The sequence below is a fragment of the Saimiri boliviensis genome, chromosome 13 (assembly GCF_048565385.1).
Source record: "Saimiri boliviensis isolate mSaiBol1 chromosome 13, mSaiBol1.pri, whole genome shotgun sequence".
NCBI classification, from domain to species: Eukaryota; Metazoa; Chordata; class Mammalia; order Primates; family Cebidae; genus Saimiri; species Saimiri boliviensis.
In genome coordinates, this window is record NC_133461.1 from 54,563,351 (window position 1) to 54,589,330 (window position 25,980).

The following is a 25,980-nucleotide window of genomic DNA, read 5'->3' on the forward strand; positions in this document are numbered from 1 at the left end:
TTGGCCTCCCAAAGTGCTGGAATTACAGGCATGAGCCACCAGGCCCAGCCCTCTTATTTTTCTTAGAGATGGGGTCTTGCTATGTTGCCCAGGCTAAAGTGCAGGGGCAATTCATAGGTACTGTACCACTACTGATCAGCATGAACGTTTTGACCTGCTCCATTTCTAAACTGGGCCAGTTCACCCCTCCTTAAGCAACTTGGTGGTCTCCTGCTTCTAAGAGGCTGCCGTATTGATGCTAAACTTAATATGGACCATACCCCAGAACTCCAATACAGCACTACACCAAGAACTCCAGGGATATAGCTATCCTCCTGCCTTAGCCTCTTGAGTAGTTGGGACTATGGGTGCCTGCCACCTTGCTTGGCTAGCTATATTTTTATATCCATTAACCAACCTTTGGCTACCCCCGCCTTCCCTACCTATAGTAACCACTATTTTACTCTCTACTTCTTTGAGACTAACTTTTTTAGCTTCCACATACAAATAAGAACATGTGGTATTTATCTTTCTGTGCCTGGCTTATTTCACTTAATATAATGTTCTCCAAGCCCATCCATGTTTGCACAAATGACAGAATTTTGTTCTTTTTAACGGCCACATTTTCTTTATTCAACTCTAAATAGCCACTTAGGTTGATTTCATATCTTGGCTATTGTGAACAGTGCTGCAGTAAACATGAGTGCAGGTATCTCTTTGACATACTGATTTCCTTTCCTTTGGATACACACCCAGTAGTGGGACTGCTGGATCTATGCTAGCTCCATATTTTTTTGAGGACTATTTTCCATAATGGCTGTACTAATTTACATTCTCACCAATCCTGTTGATTTTTATTATGCATCTTTAAGGTAAGTTATAACTAGGGAATAAGCAGATTAAAGATTTTATCAGAAAATTGGTGACAAAGATTAAGAACTTGAGCTCAGAACTTGGGACCTGACTCCTAAGATGTCTAGACTCAAATAGCTAACTGCTAGCATTTACTCAAAGAATAAAAATTTACTGAGCATTGTGCTAAGTTCTGGACATAGAATGTATAACAAGAGAGATGAGGTCTCCTGTCTTCATGGGGTTTATATTACAGTGAGGAAAACAGACATTAAGCAAGCAGAGAGTTAAACATTAAGCAGGTAGACAGGTTAAGGCTTATGTGAGAAAGCACATGTAAGGTAGTACATGTGCTTTATTTTCTCTGGGTTGAGAAAATAAATATACAATAAATCCTAAATTATATGCCTGGGTGACTAGGAAAAATTAAAAAGTTTGAAAATTATTTGTCAGGAAGTAATGGAAATTGGCCTAGACATATTACATTTAAGCTGCAGAGACACAAAAGTATCTCACAGTACTCAGAAATGCAAGACTGAGATTCATCAGTCAAAACTAAAGATGTAGATTTGGAATTATTTTCAGAGGTGGAGCTAATAAAAGCTGTGAGAGAAAACAAGATGCGAGGGAGAAAGAGTCTTGGGGATATTCTAGGAAATAGAAGTTGCGATCAATAAAAAGAACAGTGCGGCACTGTCAGAAAAGCTAATTGAGAAGAAATTCTGGGATAGTCAATGTCAAATGTAACTTAAAACAAGGAACAAAAATTATTAAGTACATCTTTGCAAGAAAATATTCTTTTTCTTTGAAGTGAAATCTATTTGCGAAAAGGTCCTTCTTGGGGGAAAAAGTATACTGAACAGCTGTAATTTTTCTTAAAATATTTACTCAATGGAGTTCTTGCCATGGACTAAGCAAGGAAAAGCCTACTGTCCTCTATCTTTGGTTTGGGTCTTATTCACTTTTGAGTTAAGGGCTGTTGTTTTAAAAACCTAATGGAAACATGAGCATAATCAAGATTGTGCCAGAGCAGAAGGTATGTTCACTTAAACTAGCATAAAACAATCTTTGCACCAGATTAAAATTTCAGACCAATTTAATCACAATGAGAAGAGAGTTAGCAAAAATTACTATTTTCAATCCAGATTATCCACTTAGCTTTTCAGTTAGATAGAGTATTCTTTTTCTGATTGCTATCCTACATTACAAAATTACTGCTTCTAATGCGAGAGATTTTAAGACTAATACACATAGTTATATTAGGTATTTTGTCTGGTAAGATGAAGCATTCACAGCAGAAAATAGATCTGAATTTATCTTTTATGAATTTTTTAATTTTTATTTTTTGAGACAGGGTCTCTGTTGCCCAGGCTGGAGTACAGTGGGTGGTTCGCTCAAGCAGCCACACCTCCTGGGTGTTCAAGTGATCCTCCCGCCCCAGCCCCACAAGTAGCTGGGCCCACTGGTATGTGTCACCACGCTGAACTAATTTTTGTAGAAATAAGGTTTTGTCATATTGCTCAGGCTGGTCTTGAACTCTTGAGCTCAAGCAATCCGTCTGCCTTGGCCTCCTAAAGTGCTGGGATTACAGCTATGAATCACTGTGCCTGGTGAGATCTGAATGTTCTACAAAATTTTTTCTTTCTACCGCTATTACAATTAATTTAATAATTAACAGAAGTTTCTCAAAATTTTTTTTATCAACTTCATGTATATTTAGGAAGAAATTTCTAATACCAAACTAAGATTAATTTCTTAGTTCTAATATTCTATAGCTATATAGCAAGCGTCCCCAAACTTTTTACACAGGGGGCCAGTTCACTGTCCCTCAGACCGTTGGAGGGCCACCACATACTGTGCTCCTCTCACTGACCACCAATGAAAGAGGTGCCCCTTCCTGAAGTGCGGCGGGGGGCCGGATAAATGGCCTCACGGGGCCGCATGCGGCCCGTGGGCCGTAGTTTGGGGACGCCTGCTATATAACATGCTAACATAAGGAGAGGTTGAGTCAAAGGTACATGAGAATGCCAAACAATTTTCTGGAACTCTTATTAATGTGAAATTATCTCAAAATTTTAAAAAAACTGAAAAAAATTTATATGCGAAAGATAAAACTTTAATTGTTGATATGTCATCAAGCTTTTGTTAATTAGCTTGATAACTTAACTGAATTCTGCAACTGAGAAGCCATAATTATAGAGAAAATAATCTTACTGTGTGGTTTCTTTGTGGTAGCAGACATTTCCTCCTCTTCTGCTGCTTGGGAGAAACTATCTGCCAAACAGGATTCATATTCTTCATGTGTTGTCTGATCAAACAGATCTTCGAAGCTATCATTCATTTTTCTTTCTTCATCTATGTAAAAGAGCATTGGCTTAGGGCAACAAGCAAGCTTTTGCTTCCTATGTAGACCAACATGAAACTGCATTAACTGCCACACAATAATGGAATGCAGTCCTTAAAGACACTTCTTAAACCATGGTTGTTAAAATGTGGATTATATATTGGGTACTGAGCTTAATACTTGTGTGATGTCATAATATATAAAACAAATTCCCATAACACATGTTTATCTATGTAACAAGTCTTTCCATGTACCCACAAACCTAAAATAAAAGTTTAATAATTTAAAATTCTTTTAAAAAAAGAAAAAAAATGTGGAATTACAGGCCTTACTCTGAAGACAGTATTCTTTAATACTCTTATAATAGATGTAACAGTGAATAGATGTAATATTGGTAGTGAAATGCTTGTAGACACATATGTAAAGGATAATTCTAAGAATGTTGGTTGTAAGCTGCCTTGTTAAGAGTGTTAAATTTAGTGAATGTAAGGGAGTAACAAACTATAATGTATGTAATGAAGTGTTTAAAGGCATTTCTTTAAACCATGATTATTACAATGAGGGTTGCAGGCCTAGCTGCAAAAAGTAATCTTTTTGTGTATAGATGTAATGCATGTAGTGAAGTGTTTGTGGACACATGCTAAACACGATTCTAGGAATGTTAGTTGTAAGCCGTAATGCTGAGTATTAATTCAGTTACTCTGAGTAACAAACTGTAATGTATGTAATGAAGTATTTAAAAAGACACTTCTTAAATCATGATTCTTATAATAAGGTTTAATTTTTGTAATTTGTGCATGAGGTAAGAATAAACTCCCAACTCCGGGAGTTTACAAAGGCTTTATGTTATGGCTTTACATGTCCTTTACTCATGTCTTTTTTTTTTTTTTTTTTGAGACAGAGTCATGCTCTGTCACCTGGACTGGAATGCAGTGATATGATACTGGCTCACTGCAACCTCCGCCTCCCAGGTTCAAGAAATCCTCTGTGCAGCCTCTGGAGTAGCTGGGATTACAGGTGCCCGCCGCCATGCCCAGCTAATTTTTGTATTTTTAGTAGAGATGAGGTTCCACCATGTTGGCCAGGCTGGTCTCAAACTCCTGACCTCAAATGACCCGCCTGCCTTGGCTTCCCAAAGTGCTGGGATAATAGGTGTGAGTCACCGTGCCTGGCCTCTCAAGCTTAGTTTTGCAATGATGTAGCAAAAAAAATATTTTCTTTCATCATCATTAGCATCTGGTAGTTTAGTATTACTAGAAAAAATTCAATGCCATATTTGAAATGGAGAGTGATAAATTCATCATCATAGATCTAACTACATTTCCCATTATATAATCACATTTTAAAAACACCAGAGTTTAAATCCAGTTGGCTAACAAATATGACAGAAAAGAGGTCTGCTGAGATTATTCTGTATAATTATTACCTTTCCCAACCTGTAGCACTCTCTCATTCTTACCTTGCTTTACCTTTCTCCTGCACTTACCATCATCTATCATATATATAATTGCTTATTTCTCTCATTAGAATGTCAGTTCCCTGAGGTAAGTACTTTTGTTCTGTTTATTCATTATCTTTAGTTCCTAAAATACTTTCTATTACAGAATTTTTGCTTGATATGTATTAATGATTAAACATTTATGCTGCATGCTGAACGTCAGATTTGTAAATAAAATACAACTTCTATGCACCAGGCACTGTGCTAGGCATCCTCAGAGCATTCCATGTTTGTAAAACGACATGTTGTTTGATTCGTGATTGAGAAATACCTGAAGACGGAGAATATATCCTTGCTGATCTTTCTATCAGAGCACCTAGTAAGTCTAACACAGAGTAGGCGCATGAAAATTTTCTGAACTGAAATACTGGCAGTAATATGAAATTTTTATTGGTATATTTCATTTTATTTTTTATTTTTTTAAAGATTGGGTTTCACCATGATGGCCAGGCTGGTCTTGAACTCCTGACCTCAGGTGATCCAACCACCTCGGCCTCCTAAAGTGCTAGGATTACAGGCATGAGCCACTGTACCCGGCTGGTATATTTCATTTTAAACCAATTCTAAATGTTGGAAAAGTTTCACCTTATGGGTTAATTTTTTTTTTTCAAATATGACCTCACTAATGTCTCTTATTTCATGTGCTGTTCTTACAACATGATGTCAACACTCCTCCCACTGAGTGTCACTGAAGGCCTGTTCATTTTGCTTTATGCCTGTGCAGACCTTTGTGACACTATGTTACCTCTGAGATCATAAAAATGCCACCTACTTCTGTTTTGTTCTCTTGGGGTGCTGACTCTGGGAACTTAGCCTCCATGTGAAAAGGAAGCTCAAAGGAGCCTATATGAGTAAGCCCTGAGAATGAAAGAGGAGATGCCAAGCCACTTTCCAGCTGCCCAGCCCTTTGCTGTTTCAGTTCCAGCCACCATCTGCCTACAATTGCATGAGACCCTGAAACAGAACTGATCAGCCAAGGCTTTCCCGAATTCCTGAGCCACAGACACTATGAAGATAAGAAACTGATGCTGTTTGAATCCTCTGAGTTATTCGAGTGATTCATTCATTATGTAGCAATAGTATATATAGGACTTTATTAGCCTAAATTATCTCTATCATAACTTCCCCTCATTAGTCCAAGTGCTAATTTGTCTTTCACATGATACTTGCTTCAAATGAATTTGAGAAACTATTGTCTTCTGAATAGATTTAAAGCCTAAGTGGTCCTACTTTAGATTTTCTCTTTTCTACAAAAGTGAGAAAAACATGATCAGAGGCTGGTACCAGGAACAAAATAATTTTAAAAGCAAAGTATCCTCTTAAGACAAGTTATATAGTGTCATACAAACCATAAAATGACAATAAATGACAGTGAGGGTTTTTTCTTTTAATAGGTATTGGCTTCTCTACCTAGGCAACCATCTGCTTCATCATATGGTTTGTTATTTATCATTAAAGAACAAATAATTAAGGCAAAGACTACTAAAATTTTCTTTCATTTACTGCATTTAAGGCAGCAACAGATAAGCTGATTCAAAAAGCCAGGGCAAGACTACTTTATTTTTTGCTTTGAGTAGGTAGTCTACAGAAAATTCACCAGAAGATAAGGAATGCACACCCAGCCTCAATGTACTTGGCTTCTAACAGATGATCACTGGGAAATGTCTCTGCTTTTGGTATTGCTTCCCCATGTGGCAGACCCTCGCCCTTGAATACATACGGGTAATAAATAACAACTGTTTCTAGTCTAGCTGTTCTCATGTCATGTGCCTCTACAGTTAGGAATGCTGCTAAGGTAGTGCTAACCAAAATCCTCCTATTGTTCTCATTTCTTCTGGAAAAATCAAGACTTTAGGTGAAGAATTAATAGTTTCTTACTGCAAAGGGCTGTAGATCACTAATTTGGTCAAATTACCTTATCAGGAGAGGTGGAATATGGCAGATTAAGTCAGCATATACACTATGATTCTGAATGTTGATCTGTAAATCTATACTAACACCTCTCAGTAGAATTCTCCTTTCTTTCCTCATCAAATTGCTTTAGAAAATGTTAATTCTAACACAGGACTCAAGACTTCCTGTTACACCATTTATTAAAAATTGTCTAAACCAGGGATCAGCAAACTTTTTCTTAAAGGGTCAGAAAATATTTCAGGCTTGTGGGGCTATGAGGTCTCTGCACCAACTACTCAACTACAGCTGTATGGAATAAGCAAACATGGGCAATATATAAAGAAATGATTAAGGCTGTGCTCTGATAGAACTTTATTTACATAACTGGTAGCTGGTTGCCATTTGCAAACCCCTGAAAGCCATATGAATCTTTTCTGAAATGAAATTATTTTGGTTAAATATATATCTTTTTTCTGACATAGTGAAACTGAGCTTTCCTAAGAGAAACACAAAATTAACAGAGTAGGAAAAAACCTGGTTTATGATGAAGAGGTCACCTGAGCTCATCAGTGCAATGGGTACAACTACAAACTTCACTCAGTGTTTTTATTAAAATAAAAGACAAAAACAAAAACAAATCTTACTTGAACTTTTTTCTCCCTTCTGCTCTTGCTTCTTCATTTTTAAAAGAACGGTTTCACTAACCAACGTACAGTCCGTATCCACTGTCTCTCCTCCTAATTTTGACTGACTGTCATCCTGAATAAATATTTTAAAAATAAAAAAATTTTAACAATTATTCCTTTATGGCCTTATATTTAATTTTTACAAAACATTTTGGTAAACTATAGATAACATATATTTTACCACTTTTAAGCATTAAGTTATATTTACTTTTATACTTTATGAAAAGATAAGGATTTAGATTTTACTGCTTATAAAACATTTTAGGTTCAATATAATCAAGCACAGAAAAAGAAAGATTGCTGCTAAGGAAAGAGAGAATTATTTACCACTGAATACCCTGAACTTTTCCTGCCTTACTTTTCCAATCTTCCTCATAGTAATGAATATCAATGTACACTGAGAATAATTTCAAAAATTAAATTTAATTTCTTTTTTTTTTTTGAGACAGAGTTTCGCTCTCGTTACCCAGGCTGGAGTGCAATGGCACCATCTCGGCTCACCACGACCTCCGCCTCCTGGGTTCAGGCAATTCTCCCGCCTCAGCCTCCCGAGTAGCTGGGATTACAGGCACTCACCACCATGCCCAGCTAATTTTTTGTATTTTTTTTAGTAGAGACGGGGTTTCACCATGTTGACCAGGATGGTTTCGATCTCTTGACCTCGTGATTCACCTGCCTCGCCCTCCCAAAGTGCTGGGATTACAGGCTTGAGCCACTGCGCCTGGCAAATTTAATTTCTTGATAGGCATATATTACTCAATGAATGTTAAATACTTTGTTATTATATGCTGACAAGTGAAAAGGAACTTCTGAAACTATACAGAACCTAAATACAAGGCAAAAAACTATTTCCACGATGAATTTTAATTTAAAAAAAATACAGTATTTTAAAAAATAGTCAACTTGAAAAATATATTTTATGGTACATGATTTTAAAGCTAATGAAGACATGATGAATTATTTTAATGCAAAATAAAATTATTTAAGATATATAGCATTTTGCATTATTCTTATTTATGAGACAAGGTCTTGCTCTGGTTGCCTAGGCTGGATGTGCTGTGGTGTGATCACAGCTCACTGCAGCCTCGAATTCCTGGATTCAAGGGATCCTCCCAACCTCAGCCTCCCAAGTAGTTAGGACTACAGGTATGCACCACCACATCCAGCTAATTTAAAAATTTTCTGTAGAGATAAGTCCTTGCTATGTTGCCCAGGCTGGTCTTGAATTCCTGGCTTCAAGTGATTCTCTCTCTTCAAACTCCCAGAGCATTGGGATTATATCCGTGAGCCACCACGCCTGGCCATTGTATTCTTTTAAAAACTATATTAATGTTTTTCAACAAAGGCCTTTAAACTCAGAAAGTATTATTACCCTTTAAAAAATACCATAAAGTTAGAAGAATAAGCATTTTTATTTCTTAATTTTCTGCATTAATAAATGTAGATTTTAAGAGGTATCTGATTATCTTAAGGTGATAGAGTAAGTCAGGGGAGGAGGCTGACTACCAACTCATTAGAATAAGAGTCAAATGAGTTTTGGTTTTACTTTTTTACTTACCTTTGTATCTATTACAGTAACATCCATTTTATACTGAGAAAGGTCTGCTCCCGGATCTATACTCCACTGGATATTTTCAAAGGATACGTCTTAGGTAAGGGGAAAGAATATGCAATTAAAAAACTGATTTCAAAAATTCTCATCACTTTAAAATATTATGGGACTTAAAGAATAGAAAATTTTTGCAAATCATATGTCTGGTAAAGGACTTATATCTAAGATGTATAAAGAACTCTCACAGCTCAATAATAAAAAGACAAATATCCCAATTAAAAATGGGCAAAGGATCTAAATAAGACAGTTGTCCAAGGAAGATATACAAATGGCCACTAAACATGAAAAGATGCTCAACATCATTAGCCATCAAGGAAATACAAACCAAAACCACAATGAGAAGGCAAAAATCAAAAAGATATAACAAGTGTTAGTGAGGATGTGGAGATACTGGAACCCCCACATACTGCTGAGAATGTGAAACAGTGTAGCTGCTTTGGAATATAGGCAGTCTTTCAAAAGGCAAAATGTAGAGTTGGCATATGGTCCCACAATTCCACTCCTACATATAATCCAAGAAGAATGAAAACATACATCCACACAAAAACCTGTATGTTCATAGCAGCATTATTCATAATAGCAAAAAGTGACAACAACTTAAATGTCAACTAATAAATGCCTAAAATACGGTATACTTATACAATAAAAATGTTAACTAATAAAAAGAAATAAAATATTGTTATATGCTGTAACACAGATGATAACTGAAAACATTATGCCAAGTGAAAGAAGTAACAAAAGAGCATATATTAAATGACTCAATTTATATGAAAACTCCAGAATAGGCAAATCTAGAGAGAGAGAAAGTAGATTCATGGTGCCTAGGACTGTGGAGGGGATATGGGAAGGAAAGTGATGAAAATGTTCTAAGCCTAGACTATAGTGATGGTTGTACAACTCTGTGGGTATACCAAAACCACTGAACTGAACATTTTAATGGGTGATTTTTATGGTATGTGATTTATATTTCAATTAAAATTTTTTAAATTAAAAACTAAAACATTGTTTGTTGGGGTTTTCAATGTATGTGGATATAATACACGGCAACACATGAAGTGTGGTTATAGAACATGAAGTGGTACAACATTAACTCCAAGCAGATTGTTTAAGGCTAAGTAGGTATACTGTAATCCCTAGGGCAACCATGAAAAAAATATTTAAAAAGCTAAAAAAAAATTATGAATGAGTGAAAAATGTTTTCATTTTTTAAAAAACATTTTCATTTTTTAAAACACTTTCTGGAAAAACAACTAATGACTGTGCTTCAGGAAAAAGGGAAAATAAACCCAGAATAAAAGAATAACTTCCCAATGAAGAATATAAGAAAAAATACTGCACTTGAATTATAGAAATGTTTGGTGGCTGAAAAAAAAAAAGAATTCTTTTTTTAAAAATAGTAGGCTGGGCATGGGTGGTTCATGCCTGTAATCCCAGCACTTGAGGAAGACAAGGCAGGCAGATCGCTTGAGTCCAGTAGTTTGAGAGCAACCTGCACAACAGAGTGAAACCCTCTCCCTTCAAAAAATAAAAAAAAAATTAGCTGGGTGTGGTGGTGCGCACTTTATAGTCCCAGCTAACCAGGAGGCTGAGATGGGAGGATCCACCTGAGCCTGGGAGATAAAGGCTGCAGTGAGCCATGATTATGCTACTGCACTCCAGCCTGGGTGACAGCATGAGACCCTGTCTCAAATAATAATAATATTAATAAAATATAGCAAAATTATGAAAAGATGCATATATATATATGTATTAGGGCAAACAATGTTTTTAAAGCAGTTTAAAAACCTGTATAAATGTATACATGCATATATTTACAGATATACATGTATATGCAAAGAAAAATGACAAATGTCCTATGGGGTGAAAAACAGTTTAGATAATGACCGTTCTAATTTTTATTTTTAAAAATTCTGTATAGTTTAAATTTGTTAAAGCTTTTATAAAAATAAAAAAAAAAAAAAAAAACAAAAAAAAAAACAAGAAATTGGGCTGGATGCAGTAGTACACGCCTGTAATCCCAGCACTATGGGAGGCTGAGGTGGGCAGATCATGAGGTCAGGAGTTCAAGACCAGCTTGCTAACATGGTGAAAGCCCGTCTGTACTAAAATACAAAAATAAGCCAGGTGTGGGGTACTGAAATACAAAAATTACAGGTGGCGGCCTGTAATCCCAGCTACTCAGGAGGCTGAGGCAGGAGAATTGCTTGAAACCAGAAGGCGGAGGTTGCAGTGGCCCGAGATCCCATCACTGCACTCCAGCCTGGGTAACAAGAGTGAAACTCTGTCTTAAAAAAAAAAAAAATCCACACAAGAAATAACTATATAAAGTAAGTAAATCTACAAAATCATATATAAAAGTAGGTATCAAAAGATCTCAATTCATTTTTTCAAAAAGCACAAGAACAGAAAAATCATAGGTAAAATGAAGTCAGAGAGAATCATCTTGTAAATACAGACACATGCAGGAAGAAATAAGATTTTTTTCCAAAAAAATTCAATCTATTTAAAAAAGTAAATAATGACATTCAATTTGAAGTCATTAAAAAAGTGGAGATCCTGTTTATGGTGTACACACCTTGGTTGTTTTGTAGAGATTTTATTTTACCAATTCTACATGGATTTAACTGAAGAACTGATGCAAGTTCACATCCTCCATGGACTGACCTGGTCTTAATTTTTATTGGCTCATGAGAACCAGCACCCTAAAACAGAAATAATTGTTAGTGCTAAATGAAATCACAAGCAACCATCTTAATCAAAATCCTTGAACGTTCAACACAAACCTTCATGTCATCTAAAACATTCTCTGTCTCCAAACTTTCATGTGGACGTAGAGGAATTTTGAAGACAGTATTTTCTTCTTTTATCTGTAATGTTGGTTTATTGTCTGGAGAGAATTTACTCAAAGGCTGAAGGATGACGCATTCCTGTAAACAGGGCTCATCTGGGGAATCTCTGGGCAATGTGCAGTTGCCACCTGAGGCCTTACGGCTTGAGGAAAAACCCTTTGGAATAGGCTTCAAAGCCTCATAAAGAGTCACTTGCCTAAATCTGGTTTTAGAGTTCTCACTTCCTTGGCTTTTCTCTTGACGCTGAATAGCTGAAAATCGATCAGACAGATCTAGAGGTTTATCCATCACACAGTCTCCATTCACGGAAAACTGATTATCCATTGGAAAAGGGAAAGCATTTTCTTTATCAAAAGAAGCTTGGGGGCAGTTTACTTCACGTTCACTTTCTTCCTCACTTTTCTTCCTTTTGGATGTTCGGCCTCCCAGTGATTTCAGGGGCTCCAAATGTTTATCAGTGTTAGACTCTTTAAAGTGATCAGTCCTATCCTGTTCACCTGTGGATTCACTTACATTTTTATTTATAAGTATCTGTTTATTAGAAGATGACTGGCTAATGATCTTGTTTACTTCAGACCCAAGACTATGATGGGTGAAAAGGGCACTATCTTCAGATTTTGATCTGTTTTTTTCTAATCTAGAAATGCAAGTGTTGCTAAAAGGAAGTGTTTTCACATGATTTTTTCCCCCAGTTTCTAAAAGAGAAGGGGACAAACTTGTATTCAAATCTAAACTACTTTTCATACTAGAGATAGCTCCAAATACAGGAGATGATACTCGAGTAGGCAATTCTTCTTGAGGAGGAGTCTTTGAAGTAGAATCTGAAAATCTAAATAAAAAGTAATAAAAACTCTTTAATACAGAATGAATACTAAGGTCTTATCTACCTATTAGAGGTAAATGATTAACCAAAATTTAAGACAAGGTACAGCTTTTGGCTTCTCTTTATTTAGATGATGAAAGAGAAGAGGAAAAGCAGAGGAACATGACATAGGAAGAATTTCTTAATATCATAATATGCACATTTTAAAAACTTTTCCTAAGTGCTTTAAATAACTTCATCATACAAAAAAAAAAAAAAAAAAAAAAAAGTCTTTTGCCAGGTTCAGTGGTTCATGCATGTAATCCCAGAACTTTGGGAGGCCAAGGTGTGCAGATCACTTGAGGCCAGAAGTTTGAGACCAGCCTGGCTAACATGATGAACACCATCTCTACTAAAAATACAAAAATTAGCTGGGTGTGGTGGCGCACACCAGTAATTCTAGCTACTTGGGTGGCTAAGCCATAAGAATCACTTGAACCTGGGAGGCAGAGGTTGCAGTGAGCTGAGCCTGGGTGACTGAGACTCTGTCTCAACAACAAAAAAATCGTATTTGAAGAAATTCCACTGAGAACCTAAGTACTTTGGTTTCGACATTTTATCATGAGTAACTTCAAGAAACAAAATTCTTACACTACAGAACTGAACATAAATTAAGACTCACCCTGTCTCTAGCAGAGAAAACCCTGTAGAAAGAGCAGTAACTTTAAGTTTGAAGATGTGGGCTGGTTAAGATCTCTGGCTCTGCCACTTAATAGCTATGTGGCCTTAAACAAGACATTTAAGAATTGCATTTCTGTCATCTTTAAGATAAACCAAAAAATGGGGGTAACAAAATCTACTTTTATGAGTTACTAAGATGACAGATTAACTGTGATGTATATATATCTAAAAACCAAAAGCTCTTTTAAAAAGCAAAATGCTACATAAATACAGGTACGGTGGCCTTCCTTATCTGTGAGTTCTGCCATCTATAGATTGAACCATACGGTTAGAAAATAATTTGGGTAAAAAAAAAAAAAAATTTCACAGCATTCCAAAAGGCAAAACTTGAGTTTGCCATGTACCAAATACTATGGTGAATCTTGCAAATGGACTAATATGTTGGCACTGTATTAGGTGTTATAAATAATCTGGAAGTTACATAAAATATACAGGAGGATGTGCATGGGTTACATGCAATAATGATGGCCATTTTATGTAAGGACTTGAGCGTTTTCAGATTTTGGTGCCCACATGGGAGGGGGTCCTATAACCATCCCCTACTGATATGGAATAGCTGTATTATTAGTTAACGGATATTCTGAAATTAGTAAAAGTGAGATGCAACACATCTTGGAAGCGCATCCAAGCTTCTAGATGCATTTGTACAACAGCTAGCTTTTGGAAATATAAACCCCGAAGGAATGACTGGGTCTTTAAAGGAACAGAGTGACAGGCTGGGAACAAGTACTACTTGACAGAAACATGGAAAGTAGCTAAAAATGATATCCACCTTTCTACTGTAACACAAAAAAGCTCTCAATCGGTCATAAACTAGGGAGAAAATTTTTTAAAGTAAAAATTTATATAACAGAATAACAAACTATATGCTGAAGGACAGAAATGGTTTAATTATATGGAATTCATTGTAATGGGATCTCACCAACAGCATGTAAGTTTTTACCAACATGCCCCTAATTACCTTAAACTATCTTCAGTATTTCTTGTAGACTCCTCAAAAGGCTGTTTCTTGTGATCTCCTTCCAGACAGTGGTAGAGCTCATCACCAAGGGGACTCATGGGACCTTGAGTTTCCTTCAAGAGTAAAATATGAAGCATACCAACGTAATGGAATTTGTTCTTTCTTAAAAGGGATGAAGTACTGATATATGTTGCAATGTAGATAAATCTCAAAAATATACTAAGTAAAAGAAGCCAGACAAAGGCCACATAATGTATGATTCCACTTACATGAAATATTCAGAATAGGTAAATCTATGGGAATAGAAAGCAGACAAGTAGTTGCCAGAGGATGTCAAGTGAGAGGTGGGAGGATGAAGGGAGGAGAATGGGGATACATGATTAATGGGTATAAAGTTTTCTTTGAAGGTGATAAAAATGCTCTGGAACTGCATACAAGTGATAGTTGCATAATAATGTTAATGCAAAATGCTCTGGAACTGGATACAAGTGATAGTTGCATAATAATGTTAATGCACTAAATGTTATTGTATACTTCAAAATGATTAATTTATGTTAATTTCACCACAATGAAAAATATGAAGCACACTTTAAGTTTAAAGAGAAAAGCATCAATATTACATATGTATATTCTACTACTTGCATATAAAACTCCAATTCTAAAAAATAACATTAAGATGCAGAGAAGGGAATAGAGATATTATTCATACTAATAGGAGACAAATTTAAAATAATCTTTTAGAAAACAGTTTCTCAATCTTTAACATGCACACAAGTCAACTGGAGATCTTGTTAAAATGCCAAGTTCAGTAGGTCTGAGATCCTGCATCTCTAACAAACTTCAAAAGTGATGCAGATGTTGTTGGCCCATGGATCACATGCTGAGCAGCAAGTCGTTAGATTTCAGCTCCCTTGATCTATTTGGTGTCTAAGCTATGACTTGCCGAGTTTATGGGTAAAAGGGAATTAGAAACTATAAAATACATTCAAACTTGAAAGGTTAAAAACTACTCACTATCATTTAAGAATGAATTTAAAACTAGTAAGGACAAAAAAAAAAATCCAAATGTAATGAAAAACAAATTCAATTTTTAGAAATTCAATAGCAAGACAATTTAGTAAGAGTACAGCTGGGTGTGGTTACTCACATCTGCAATCTAAACACTTCGAGAGGCTGAAGCAGGAGAATCTTTTGAGGCCAGGTGTTTGAGACCAGTACGGGCAATATAGTAAGACCCCTACCTCTACAAAAAAAATATTAGCTGGGCATGACAGTATACATCTGTAGTCCCAGTTATTTGAGAGGCTGAGGAGGGAGGATCACTTGAGACCAGGAGTTTGAGGCTATAGTGCCCTGTGAATAGCCACTGCACTCCAGCCTGGGCAACACAGTGAGACCCTATCTCTAAAAAATAAAACAAACAAAACAACAATTCTGAAATCAATCTAAAGGTGTAGGTCTTCTCTTAGATGGAATGAGGGCAGGGATGGGGCATGAGAGATGGGGAAGGGAAGAAAGTTGACAATATCTCTTTGCCATAATTACTCCCTTAAATTTTGACTCAACCCATATCCCAAGAATTCTAGATTCTAGATTTCTGAGACTACTGGGCTGGATAACAGAAACAGGTCTTTCTAACAACATGAGTTTTGTTTTAGGCCTTTACCCAAGATCCTTAGATAAAATAATTATCTTGCTTAATTCTCTTAGAACTGACCTAAAAAGACATAAAATTAATTCATGTTATTGCCAAACTAAACAATTACTTACAGATTCTTCCTGAACACGAAGTCCAAGTGTTTCAGCAACAACTGTAGCTAAATTAAAAGATGACTTATCAGGGGTATAGCTGCTTGTTCCATGTGTTTCTAAGAATAAATAATAAACCATTTAAAAAATAATAAAACCAATTATACAAAACTGTAGAAGCTAGATATATTAAAATGACAAAAGAGGAAGGAAAAGGCTCAAGAACCACTTTATCAGATGGCACTAGACACTTTTTAAAATTCTGTGCAAAAGATCCAAAATACCTGACATAAATGGCAGTAAGTTGTAGGTCTATGCTTGCTAAAATTTTTCAAGTTTTCTGTTTTTCCTAAATGAACTGAATGCAGTAGGTAGATAATTTTTCTTATTGCCACTGGGAAATAAATCATAAAATAGATTTACAGTGGAATTATTGTGACTTATCTTATAAAATGAATATCAAACTATACCGTATCTTTCATAAAAGCTTTGTAGGAGAGACTGTCAACACTGCATATTTTTCAGGTCTCAAGCTAACACATATTCATAAATCACCTATGTTCCAGTATTTTATAAAGGTTTAACTCAAATATTTATGGAGCACTTATGTTCCAGGTATTGTGCTAAGCACTAGATGAAAAGAAAAAGTTCTTGTTCTCAAGGAGCTTATGGGCTATAGTTGAAAGGTAAAAAGAGAATTGCAATAGAATGTGATAAACATTATAATAATGGTACAAAAAAAGGGGTGATTTAAAGATAGAGCAAGGACTCTTAAATCTGTCTTGGGAAATCAAGGAAAGTTGTAAGTGATGCCTAAGCTGATTCCTGAGAGAAGGAAGAATATGGCAAGTTAACTGGACTGGAAATAGAAAGTAGAATTCTAGGTATAATTAAGGGTCTATATAAGTGAAACAAAATTGTTCAGGGAACTATTCGTGGTTTGACTGCTAGAAGTCAAACTGCATAAAATGGGAGTAGGACACAAACCCAGTTAGGTTGGTTAGGTTATGGTTAGGGGTCAGATTATGCAAAGGAGTTTCAAATTTATCCTGTAGACAATGAAGAGATATCCAGGAGTTTTAAATAAAACAAATGCAATGTGTGGGTTGAAAAGGTACTTGCGGCTGTGACATACTCATAAGGCAACAAGTAATCACTAATAGGCAAGAGGACTAATTAGATTACTAGAATATGTTGTCTTGATGAGAGATACTAGTAGCCTATATGAGTGCAGAAGAATATGTAAAACAGGTATTTAGGAGGCAGAATCAATAAGACGTAGATGCTGTTTATAGAAAACAGATGAAGCAGAAATCTAGGACGACCCAAAGAGGCATGTATAGTGTCATTCACTGAGACTGCAAATACAAAGATGAAGAGTTGGTTTGACAGGTTAAGTGTCAACTGCAGACATGCTGAAGTTGAAAGATGTCCCTTTCAACTTCAATGTATTTACAGCAGGTAAATACATTGGTTGGGAATCCAGAAGAAAAGTCTTGATCAGAGATACAGTTTTGGGATTTATTAGCCTATGAGTTAGAGCAGACTACTGGCTTTCCTCCAGAAAGAGATAGAAAGTGAGGCCAGGTGGAGTGGCTCATGCCTGTAATCCCAACACTTTGGGAGGCTGAAGCAGGTTGATCATTTGAGCCTAGGAGAGTGAGACCAGCCTCAGCAACATGGTGAAACCCTGTTTCTACGAAAATACAAATACTAGCCAGACGTGGTGGTGCGTGCTTGTAGTCTCAGCTACTTGAGGGGCTGAGATCGGTGGATCACTTGAGCCTGGGAGGTTGAGGCTGCAAAGTGAGCTGTTTGTGCCACTGCACTCCAGCCTGGGTGACAGAGAGAGACCCTATCTCAAAAAAAAAAAAAAAAAAGAGAGAGACAGAAATAGAACAGCCATAGTACCATATATTTTGGAGAACAGCAACACTGATGACATTTGCAGTCAGAGGCAGTTCAAGTGTAAGAAGTAAGAAAGGGTATGTGAATTCTCAGCAAACTGACACAAGAACAGAAAAACAAACATTCTCACTCATAAGTGGGTGTTGAACAATGAGAACACATGGACACAGGGAGGAGAACATCACACACTGGGGCCTGTTGGGGGGTAGGGAGGTTAGGGGAGGGATAGCAGAGGGTGGAGGGATTGGGGAGGGAAAACATTAGTAGAAATACCTAATGTAGGTGATGGATGTGTATACCTATGTAACAATCCTGCACAATCTGCACATGTACCCCAGAACTTAAAGTACAATAATAATAATAATAATAAAGTATAATAATAATAATAAAAGAAAGGGTATGTGAATGTATTCTCCTCTCTTCAATCCCTGTAAGTCTCCCTCCCTCCCTTCCCCTGTACCTGCCTCCTCTAGCACTTTTCTCTCTCCTCCCTTCCTCCTTCCCTCTCTCTTGTTCTCTCTCTTTCTCTTACAGGTAGGGGTGGGGGAGTAGAATCCATACTACAGTGAGTTGGAGTGAATGGGAATTAAGAAAGTAAAGATATTGAGTATAGACTATTAATACTTCTTCAACTCTGAAAAGAAGCTGTAGCTAAAGGTGGAGATGACTAAAAGGGGGGTTATTTCTTAAAGATGGAAGATAACATATATGTGTATATGGGGAAGAATAAGCCAGCAGAGACACTGCAGATACTGTATAAAGAAGACAGAACAAATGATGAAGCAAAGACCTGGCAGCAGCAGAAGAGAATTGGCTCTAGAGAGCTGAGAAACAACGATCTGCCATACTCAGTGTAATATGCCCAGCACCCTTTGCTGGACCCTGAGCCTCCATGCACATGCACACATACTCATGGACAGATAAACAGACACACGTGTTAATATAAAATGATATGTATCTTTCAGAATGTAACTTTTACATTTACTATTATAAAATGAATAAAAATGATTAACCTTGGCTAATCCTTCCAACTGAGCTCTGGATCTCATTTCCTCTGACCTTTCTAAGGATGCTGCAATTGTTCCGTCTTTCTCTAGAATTATTAATTTCCCCTCTTTACTTCATCATCCTATCAGCATAAGTATATGCTGATCATGCTCTAATATTTCATCTTGAAAAGCTCCTCCCTTGACCCATGTTCTTCTTTAGCCACTGTCCTATTCTCTCCTCCTCTTTACTGTAAAATATCTTGGAGGACTTGTTTGTATGTGCTCTTTCCACTTTCCCTGCCTTAGTCTCCTCTGAACATGACACAGATCTCAGATGATCACCATGACACCTTAACGGCTTTTATCACATTACTAGTTTAACACTCAATGATCTCCACACAACCAGATCCCACGGTCAATTCTAAGAAGTCTTCATCTTACTTGACCTGTTAGCATTGTTAAACACAGTTGACCACTCTTTCATCCTCTCTCCACTTGGCTGAAAAGACACCGCTTTTAGTCTTCCTAGCTCCTTCTCTGTTTTGTTGGTTCCTACTCATTTTCACAACCTCAACAGCTACAGTATTTCTCTTAAGGGAGTGAAAAATGAAAAATGGTTCAGGGCAAGGAGGAGCGAACAAACAAACAAAGGAACAAAACAAAACAAAAAAAACTCCTTACTCTTTTATGTATAAAGCACAGACATATATGCATACACATATCACCTAAACAGATATACAGTATATCTGCAGTAATAAAATTCCAGGGGGGAAGGGATTGGGAGGAAAAATGTCTAAAAACGCTAGGGTGGGGGTTCTTCAACAAATGAAAAGTTGAAAATCATGGCTTTACATAATGAAGTTCCCCAAGGCTCAGTACTTGGACTTCTTCTCATCCCCACCTATACTCACTTGCTTGTAATCTCATCTTCTACATGCTGACAACTTCCATCTGTGTCTCCATCCTAAACTTCTACTCTGAACTCTAACTCACATCTACTCACAAATCCAAACTCTACCTAAATGTCGATTTTGCATTTCAAATAGAATATTCCCAAAACCAAACTTCTAATTTCTACCCATCGCCGCCCCAAGCTATACACCTGTGGCTCCTAGTTCTTCCATCTCAGTAAGTGGTAACTCTATTTTTCCTGTTGTCCAAACCAATCTCCCCTTCACTCACTCTGCTTCAGCCACACAGGGTTCCTTAATATTCCTCAAACAAACCAAATGGCATCTTCACTGCAAGGCCTCTGGGCTTGCTAATCTCTCTGCCTGGGTGCCCTTCTCACAGACTGACATGTGACTCACTTCCCTCCCTCAGTCCCTAAGCAAATATCACTTTACAAGTGAGGCTTTCTAATATCCCTTCTCACCCTGCTTCACTTGTCTTCAGAGCACTTGCTTTTGTCTGACAAATGTATATCAGACAATGTATTTCTCCGTCAACTTGATCATAAGCTCCATGAAGACAAGCGCTTTGTTTTATTCAGTGCCTGGGATACAATAGTCACTTAAACATTTGTTGAACAAATGAGTAAATCACAGTAAAGTCTTCTTTACTTAAAATTATTAGTAATTTATGTTAATAATTCGGGATATTTATATGAACTAATAATAGGATAGCATTACTTTCTAATATGAGAAAGACATTAAACTAGTAATATAAACAAAAATATATGAATAATACCTTTAAAATATTGTCTAAGTTAGACTGTGGGTCACTCTTACCCACCAATAACCACAATTTTAAACTTGTAAAGTAATCTCAGTATCTTGCTTACTGGCCATTGAAGATTGACTTTGATCATAAGTGTCAGCTACTAGAATTTCATTTTCATTAGGATTATGTTGTGGATGAGCTGAAGACTTGGAAACTTTTCTCAATTCTAAGCGGAGAAAAAAAGAAGAGAGATTACATAATAAACAATGATGATGGAAAGTATTATCAAATTATTTTATTTATTCATATTAAAAATTTTTATGTATTTATCTGTATTTAAATCTATTATAAATACTACTTTATTGACATATTTATCATATTCTAAGAATTAAGGGCCTTTAATTTCACTAAGAAACAAAGCTGTTTAAGTTAAGACATTGGGAGAGCAGGGACTAGAACAGAGAGCTTCTTCTGATCTAAATTGCCTAGAATAGTAACATTTTAATGTTACTTTTCTTTTTGTATTTGTTAGATATCAGCAGGTTAATTTAAAAGGTATACCGGGGTGGGCACAGTCGCTCATGCCTGTAATCCTAGCACCTTGGCAGGCTGAGGCAGGAAAATCTCTTGAGCCTGTAAGTTACAGGTTGCAGTAAGCTACAGATCACACCACTGTACTCCACCCTGGATGACAGGGTTAGAACCAACTCACTCAATCAATAAACAAATGATCAATCAATCTAATGTATACTATATCACTTATCTCCATGATCTTTGTTTTAGAGTTTTTATTTTTGGGAAGGAAACTATGAACCATGCTTTATCAGAAATCACTCCACTATTTAAAGATTTAGTTCAAAGAAAATCAAAATAAGGACAAAGTACAGTGAAACGGTTTTACAATTTATAACTTGGGAATAACATTAAAAAGTATTATAAACCTTAAAATAAGCAAGCAAGGGAAGTTAAAGAACAGGACTAATTAGTCATTAAAGCATTTAACATTATTTTAAAATCATTTGTATGGCTCAAAGTTATCGTATATCTTAAAACCAAATTTTGCATTCCAAGTAAAAAATGATGAGAACAAGTTAAAGCAAGTGAATTATATTTCTAAATAGTTATATGCTGCTTTCATACAAAGAAGAAATAAACCAGAAGCATTTGTAGTAGTTATGAAAGACTTTCCTAATACAAAATTGTTTTCTAGATATTCTTATATGTGGATTTAAATTTGATCTAAATTATACAGTGATTATCTTTAATGATTCATGTCCTGTCTGACAGCAAACTAAAAGGTCAATGGATATTCATTTTAGATCTATGATTTTACATTTTAACTTAGCTCCTAATTAAGTGTAGGATTTTTAACAGTTCTTTTGTTTTCCACTAGATGGTGATACAAATGCTTATAAAATGGGGGAAAACTGCCAATGTTCCAACATCTAAGAATAAGAGCTGCTTATTTGTTTAAAGGCATATTTACTGTCAACAATTTATTTGTATTAAACAAATATATCTAGAACTATGTATATATTCCCTACCCCCATGCTTTCCTTGCTGCAAATAGTTTAGGTTAAAAATTAAAGTCTTAACTGTTTGCTTTAGATTAATACTAAAAGGAATACTCGTATCACAGCACATAATAAATTTTGGGACTATGTGAAAGGCAGTTTTAAAGCATTTAGCGGAAATGATAAACTAGGCTGGAATTAGAAACATGCCACTGAAAAGCCACAAAGTAGACACATTATAACACTATTTCTTGCCAGGCCTGGTGGCTCACCCCTGTAATCCTAGCACTTTGGGAGGCCGAGGTGGGCGGATCATGAGGTTAGGAGATGGAGACCAGCATGACCAACATGGTGAAACCCCATCTCTACAAAAAAAAATACAAAAATTAGCAGAGCATGGTGGCATGTGCCTGTGATCCCAGCTACTCAGGAGGCTGAAGCAGGAGAATCCCTTGAACCAGGGGGCGGAGGTTGCAGTCAGCCGACATCACACCATTGCACTTTAGGCTAGGCAACAGAGTGAAACTCTGTCCCCTTCAAAAACAAAAAACAAAAACCCACCAGTTCTTGATTACTATTAACTCCCACAAATTATAACAAATAAAAACAGCCAGTTATAGAAAGCTCCAATGGCAGGAGTACCCACGGGCAAAGACTTGGAGAGTAGGAAAGTTCAGACCTACGAAGATCTATATTTGAATTCTGACTCATCTACAAGTTGACCTCCAGTGAGTTATTTAACCTTTCTAAACATATCTTTTCTCATCTATAAAACAAAGGAGGTGATAGTTATCTCAAGCTGTTATGAGAATTAAAACACAGCAATAATATATGCAAATCACTCAGCATAATACCAGATACATAGCAGGTAAAATTAATGTTAAGTTCTTTTCCTTTTTCCTTCTATCCCACTTGGATGTATACCCATAGGAGTATTTTTAAAAGAAAAAGAAATTATTTACTATGTTTATAAAATATGGCATATTCACATGTCATATAGACAACACATATCTATACATAACAGGGACAGAAATGCCTTCTCAGTCATTTTGCTAATAGTAGTTGAACTCATAGTTGTACCACGTGATACCAGAATAGTGACTATTTTCTTTCCACTAGATTGAATAACATAAAAACCTGTAGATGAGCAATGGTTTACAAAACCAGAGAACTAAAATACAACTCCAACTCTTACCATTTGCACACACAGAGTGCTCCAATTTAGTATGTGTTTGTTCTATGTATCGGACATGGGGGTTCTCCTTTCTTCGCAGCCGGTTAACGCCAGAAAATGAGAAGGCTGTTATCGGTGAATCTGGAATAATGTCTTCCTCACATTCAAGCTCAGCTGCTTGATGCTGTTGATCATTTCTAGAGAAGAATGACAATGGAAAGCAAATCAATTAAATAAATATTAAAATATTTACTACATGGCACCGGGTTACAACAGAACACAACCATGAAGCTCTAAGGGATGTAATTCCTTGCATCTAATGTTCCAAACCTAAGGATTAGAGAAGTACACAAATGATTACAGCACCCAGTGGGGAATACTACTGTGAAAAGTGAAGTAAAAAGTATAGTCAGTGGCACTTCAGGTGAAAATAAAAGTATTTCAAATTGCAGACAAGATCAGCAGAGGATCCAGTTTGAGGAAAGGCATATAGTGCAGTGTACTTATATTGGAGAAGGGAAAGCTGGAATTACATGAAGGAGAGCCATGAGCTCAGTGTGTACATAATGTAGAAAGCAAGAGGAAAGAAATTAAGGTTTTAAATCGTGGATATAATGTGACAATCTAACGGCATTATGCCACATTAGGACAGAAGGACAGGAGGCCAGGAAACCACTTAGACAGTGGCTATAATAGTCCAGGCAAGATGTTCTGTCTGTGGTCTGAACTAGAATATTTTAAGTCCATATGGAAAGGAAAGAACCAATGTTAAACATGGTGGTAGTAGAATTAGCATGCTTGACAAATATAGGATGAGAACACTAACACCGATAACAATCAACATCTGCTGTATGTTTACATTGCCCGGCACTATTTAAATGATTGGTTTAATTATCACAACTCTATGAGGTATTACTACTTTCATTTTACAAATGAGGAAATGAAGATATAGAAGTCATTTACTAAAATGGTAAGTAACAGTCAGGATTTAAATCTCAGCAGTCAGACCCTAGAGGCCCTACTGTTAACCAGATGTGTTACCTACAGTCTATAAGAAGGCTTCAAAATTTGAGTTTCTGTTACTACTTTTATCTAGGTCCCTGTATAGTCTACTCTCAATAGCAGTCACAAGAGTACTACTAAGATATAAATCAGCTGGGCCCCGTGGCTCACACCTGCAATTCCAGCACTTTGGGAGGCCCAGGCAAAACCCTATTGCTACCAAAAAAAAAAAAAAAAATTTTGGGGGGGTGTGGTGGCACACGCCTGTAGTCTCAGCTACTTGGGAGGCTGAGGTGGGATTATGGGCATGTGACAACACGCCTGGCTAATTTTTGTATTTTTAGTAGAGACAGGATTTCACTATGTTGGCCAGGCTGGTCTCAAACTCCTGACCTCAAGTGATTTGCCTACCTCGGCCTCCTAAAGTGCTGGGATTACAGGTGTGAACCATGACGCCCAGCTACAATTTATTATATCTATTGCTCACCTGTTAGAAGGTAAGTTCTAAGAGGATAGGATCTTTGGTTCACTGATAAATCACAAGAGCCTACCACAGTAGACATATAGTAGGTATGGCAAAAACATTTGTTGAGTGAATATGAGACAGTCCCAGATTCCACTAGAGAATCAATTTGTCTGGATCTAGGCATATGTTCTTGCCTAACTCAATTCAGGACCAATGGTACTGAAAGATTTGGTTTGAAGTGAATTGTGAATATTGAGTAAAAATAAGGTTAATCGACTTTCCCATGTCAAACCATAACTGACCTTATTTGCAAACCAATTGTTACCAGTCTATCAGACATCTAGGCTTTACATGATCAGATCAGTCTGTCCTATTAGACTTACATTAACTTGCAATAGTATTTCCAAATAAAAAGTTATATAGTAAGAACTATACAAACTATGACCAACAGAGACTTTTAAGAAGCATTAATTGGAAGACAAAGATTAATTTTTCCCAACAAAGATTTATACTTTAATTTCCTGAATGATATCAATATTATTTGTGGCCTTTAATCCTACATTTTATACCAAGAAACAATCTTTAGAGCAAATACCTAATTATCTAAAATTTTATTATGTTTTTGAGTCTTGTTCTGTGGTCTAGGCTGGAGTGCAGTGGTACGATCTCGGCTCACTGCAACCTCTGCCTCCCGGGTTCAAGCGATTTCTGTGCCTCAGCCTCCTTGAGTAGCTGGGACTACAGGTTCTCGTGCCACCACACCCGGCTAGTTTTTGTATTTTTAATGGAGATGGGACTTTACCATGTTGCCCAGGCTGGTCTCAAACTCCTGACCTTCAGTGATCTGCCTATCTTGGCCTCCCAAAGTGCTGGGATTACCAGCACTTTGTGTGAGCCACTGTACCCAGTCAAATTTTGTTTCTAATTGACAAATAATTGTAACTACTTACTGGGTTCAACAACATTTTTTTGATACATCTTTACACTGTAGAATGATTAAATCAAGCTAGTTAACATCTATCACTTCACATATCTTTTTTTTTTAATAGTAAAAACATTAAAAATCTACTTGGCAATTTTGAAATATACAATCATTATTTATTAAGTCACCATTCTGTGCAATAGATCTAACATCTAATTTTTAATCTCTTCCTATAATTCTACTCTTATTCTGGAAAAACAGTAAGTTAAAGTCATATGAGAAAGGCTTGTAAATTAATGGAGTGTGAAATCTATCTGACCTAGCTTTAACTAATCACGTCACAGCCTGCTTGCCTATTAGTCATAAAAATTCAACCT

General features: G+C 36.4%; 1 protein-coding gene across 11 annotated transcripts in view; it reads right to left on the reverse strand.

Moving 5' to 3' along the window:
• The window catches only part of RBBP8 (RB binding protein 8, endonuclease), a 109,445-nt gene that overhangs the window by 21,349 nt on the left and 62,116 nt on the right, over positions 1 to 25,980 (reverse strand). For 10 of the 11 annotated variants that reach the window (XM_039463839.2, XM_039463838.2, XM_074383691.1 and 7 more), the window contains 9 exons: positions 23,235 to 23,410; positions 20,647 to 20,751; positions 15,988 to 16,085; positions 14,218 to 14,330; positions 11,648 to 12,542; positions 11,440 to 11,566; positions 8,811 to 8,899; positions 7,211 to 7,325; positions 3,046 to 3,186 (listed from right to left, as the gene is read on the reverse strand). In XM_039463839.2, coding sequence (XP_039319773.2) covers positions 3,046 to 3,186; positions 7,211 to 7,325; positions 8,811 to 8,899; positions 11,440 to 11,566; positions 11,648 to 12,542; positions 14,218 to 14,330; positions 15,988 to 16,085; positions 20,647 to 20,751; positions 23,235 to 23,410 — 1,859 coding nt within the window. The remainder of the gene's footprint in view (positions 1 to 3,045; positions 3,187 to 7,210; positions 7,326 to 8,810; positions 8,900 to 11,439; positions 11,567 to 11,647; positions 12,543 to 14,217; positions 14,331 to 15,987; positions 16,086 to 20,646; positions 20,752 to 23,234; positions 23,411 to 25,980) is intronic. The other variant, XM_074383686.1, reaches the window with a different exon arrangement.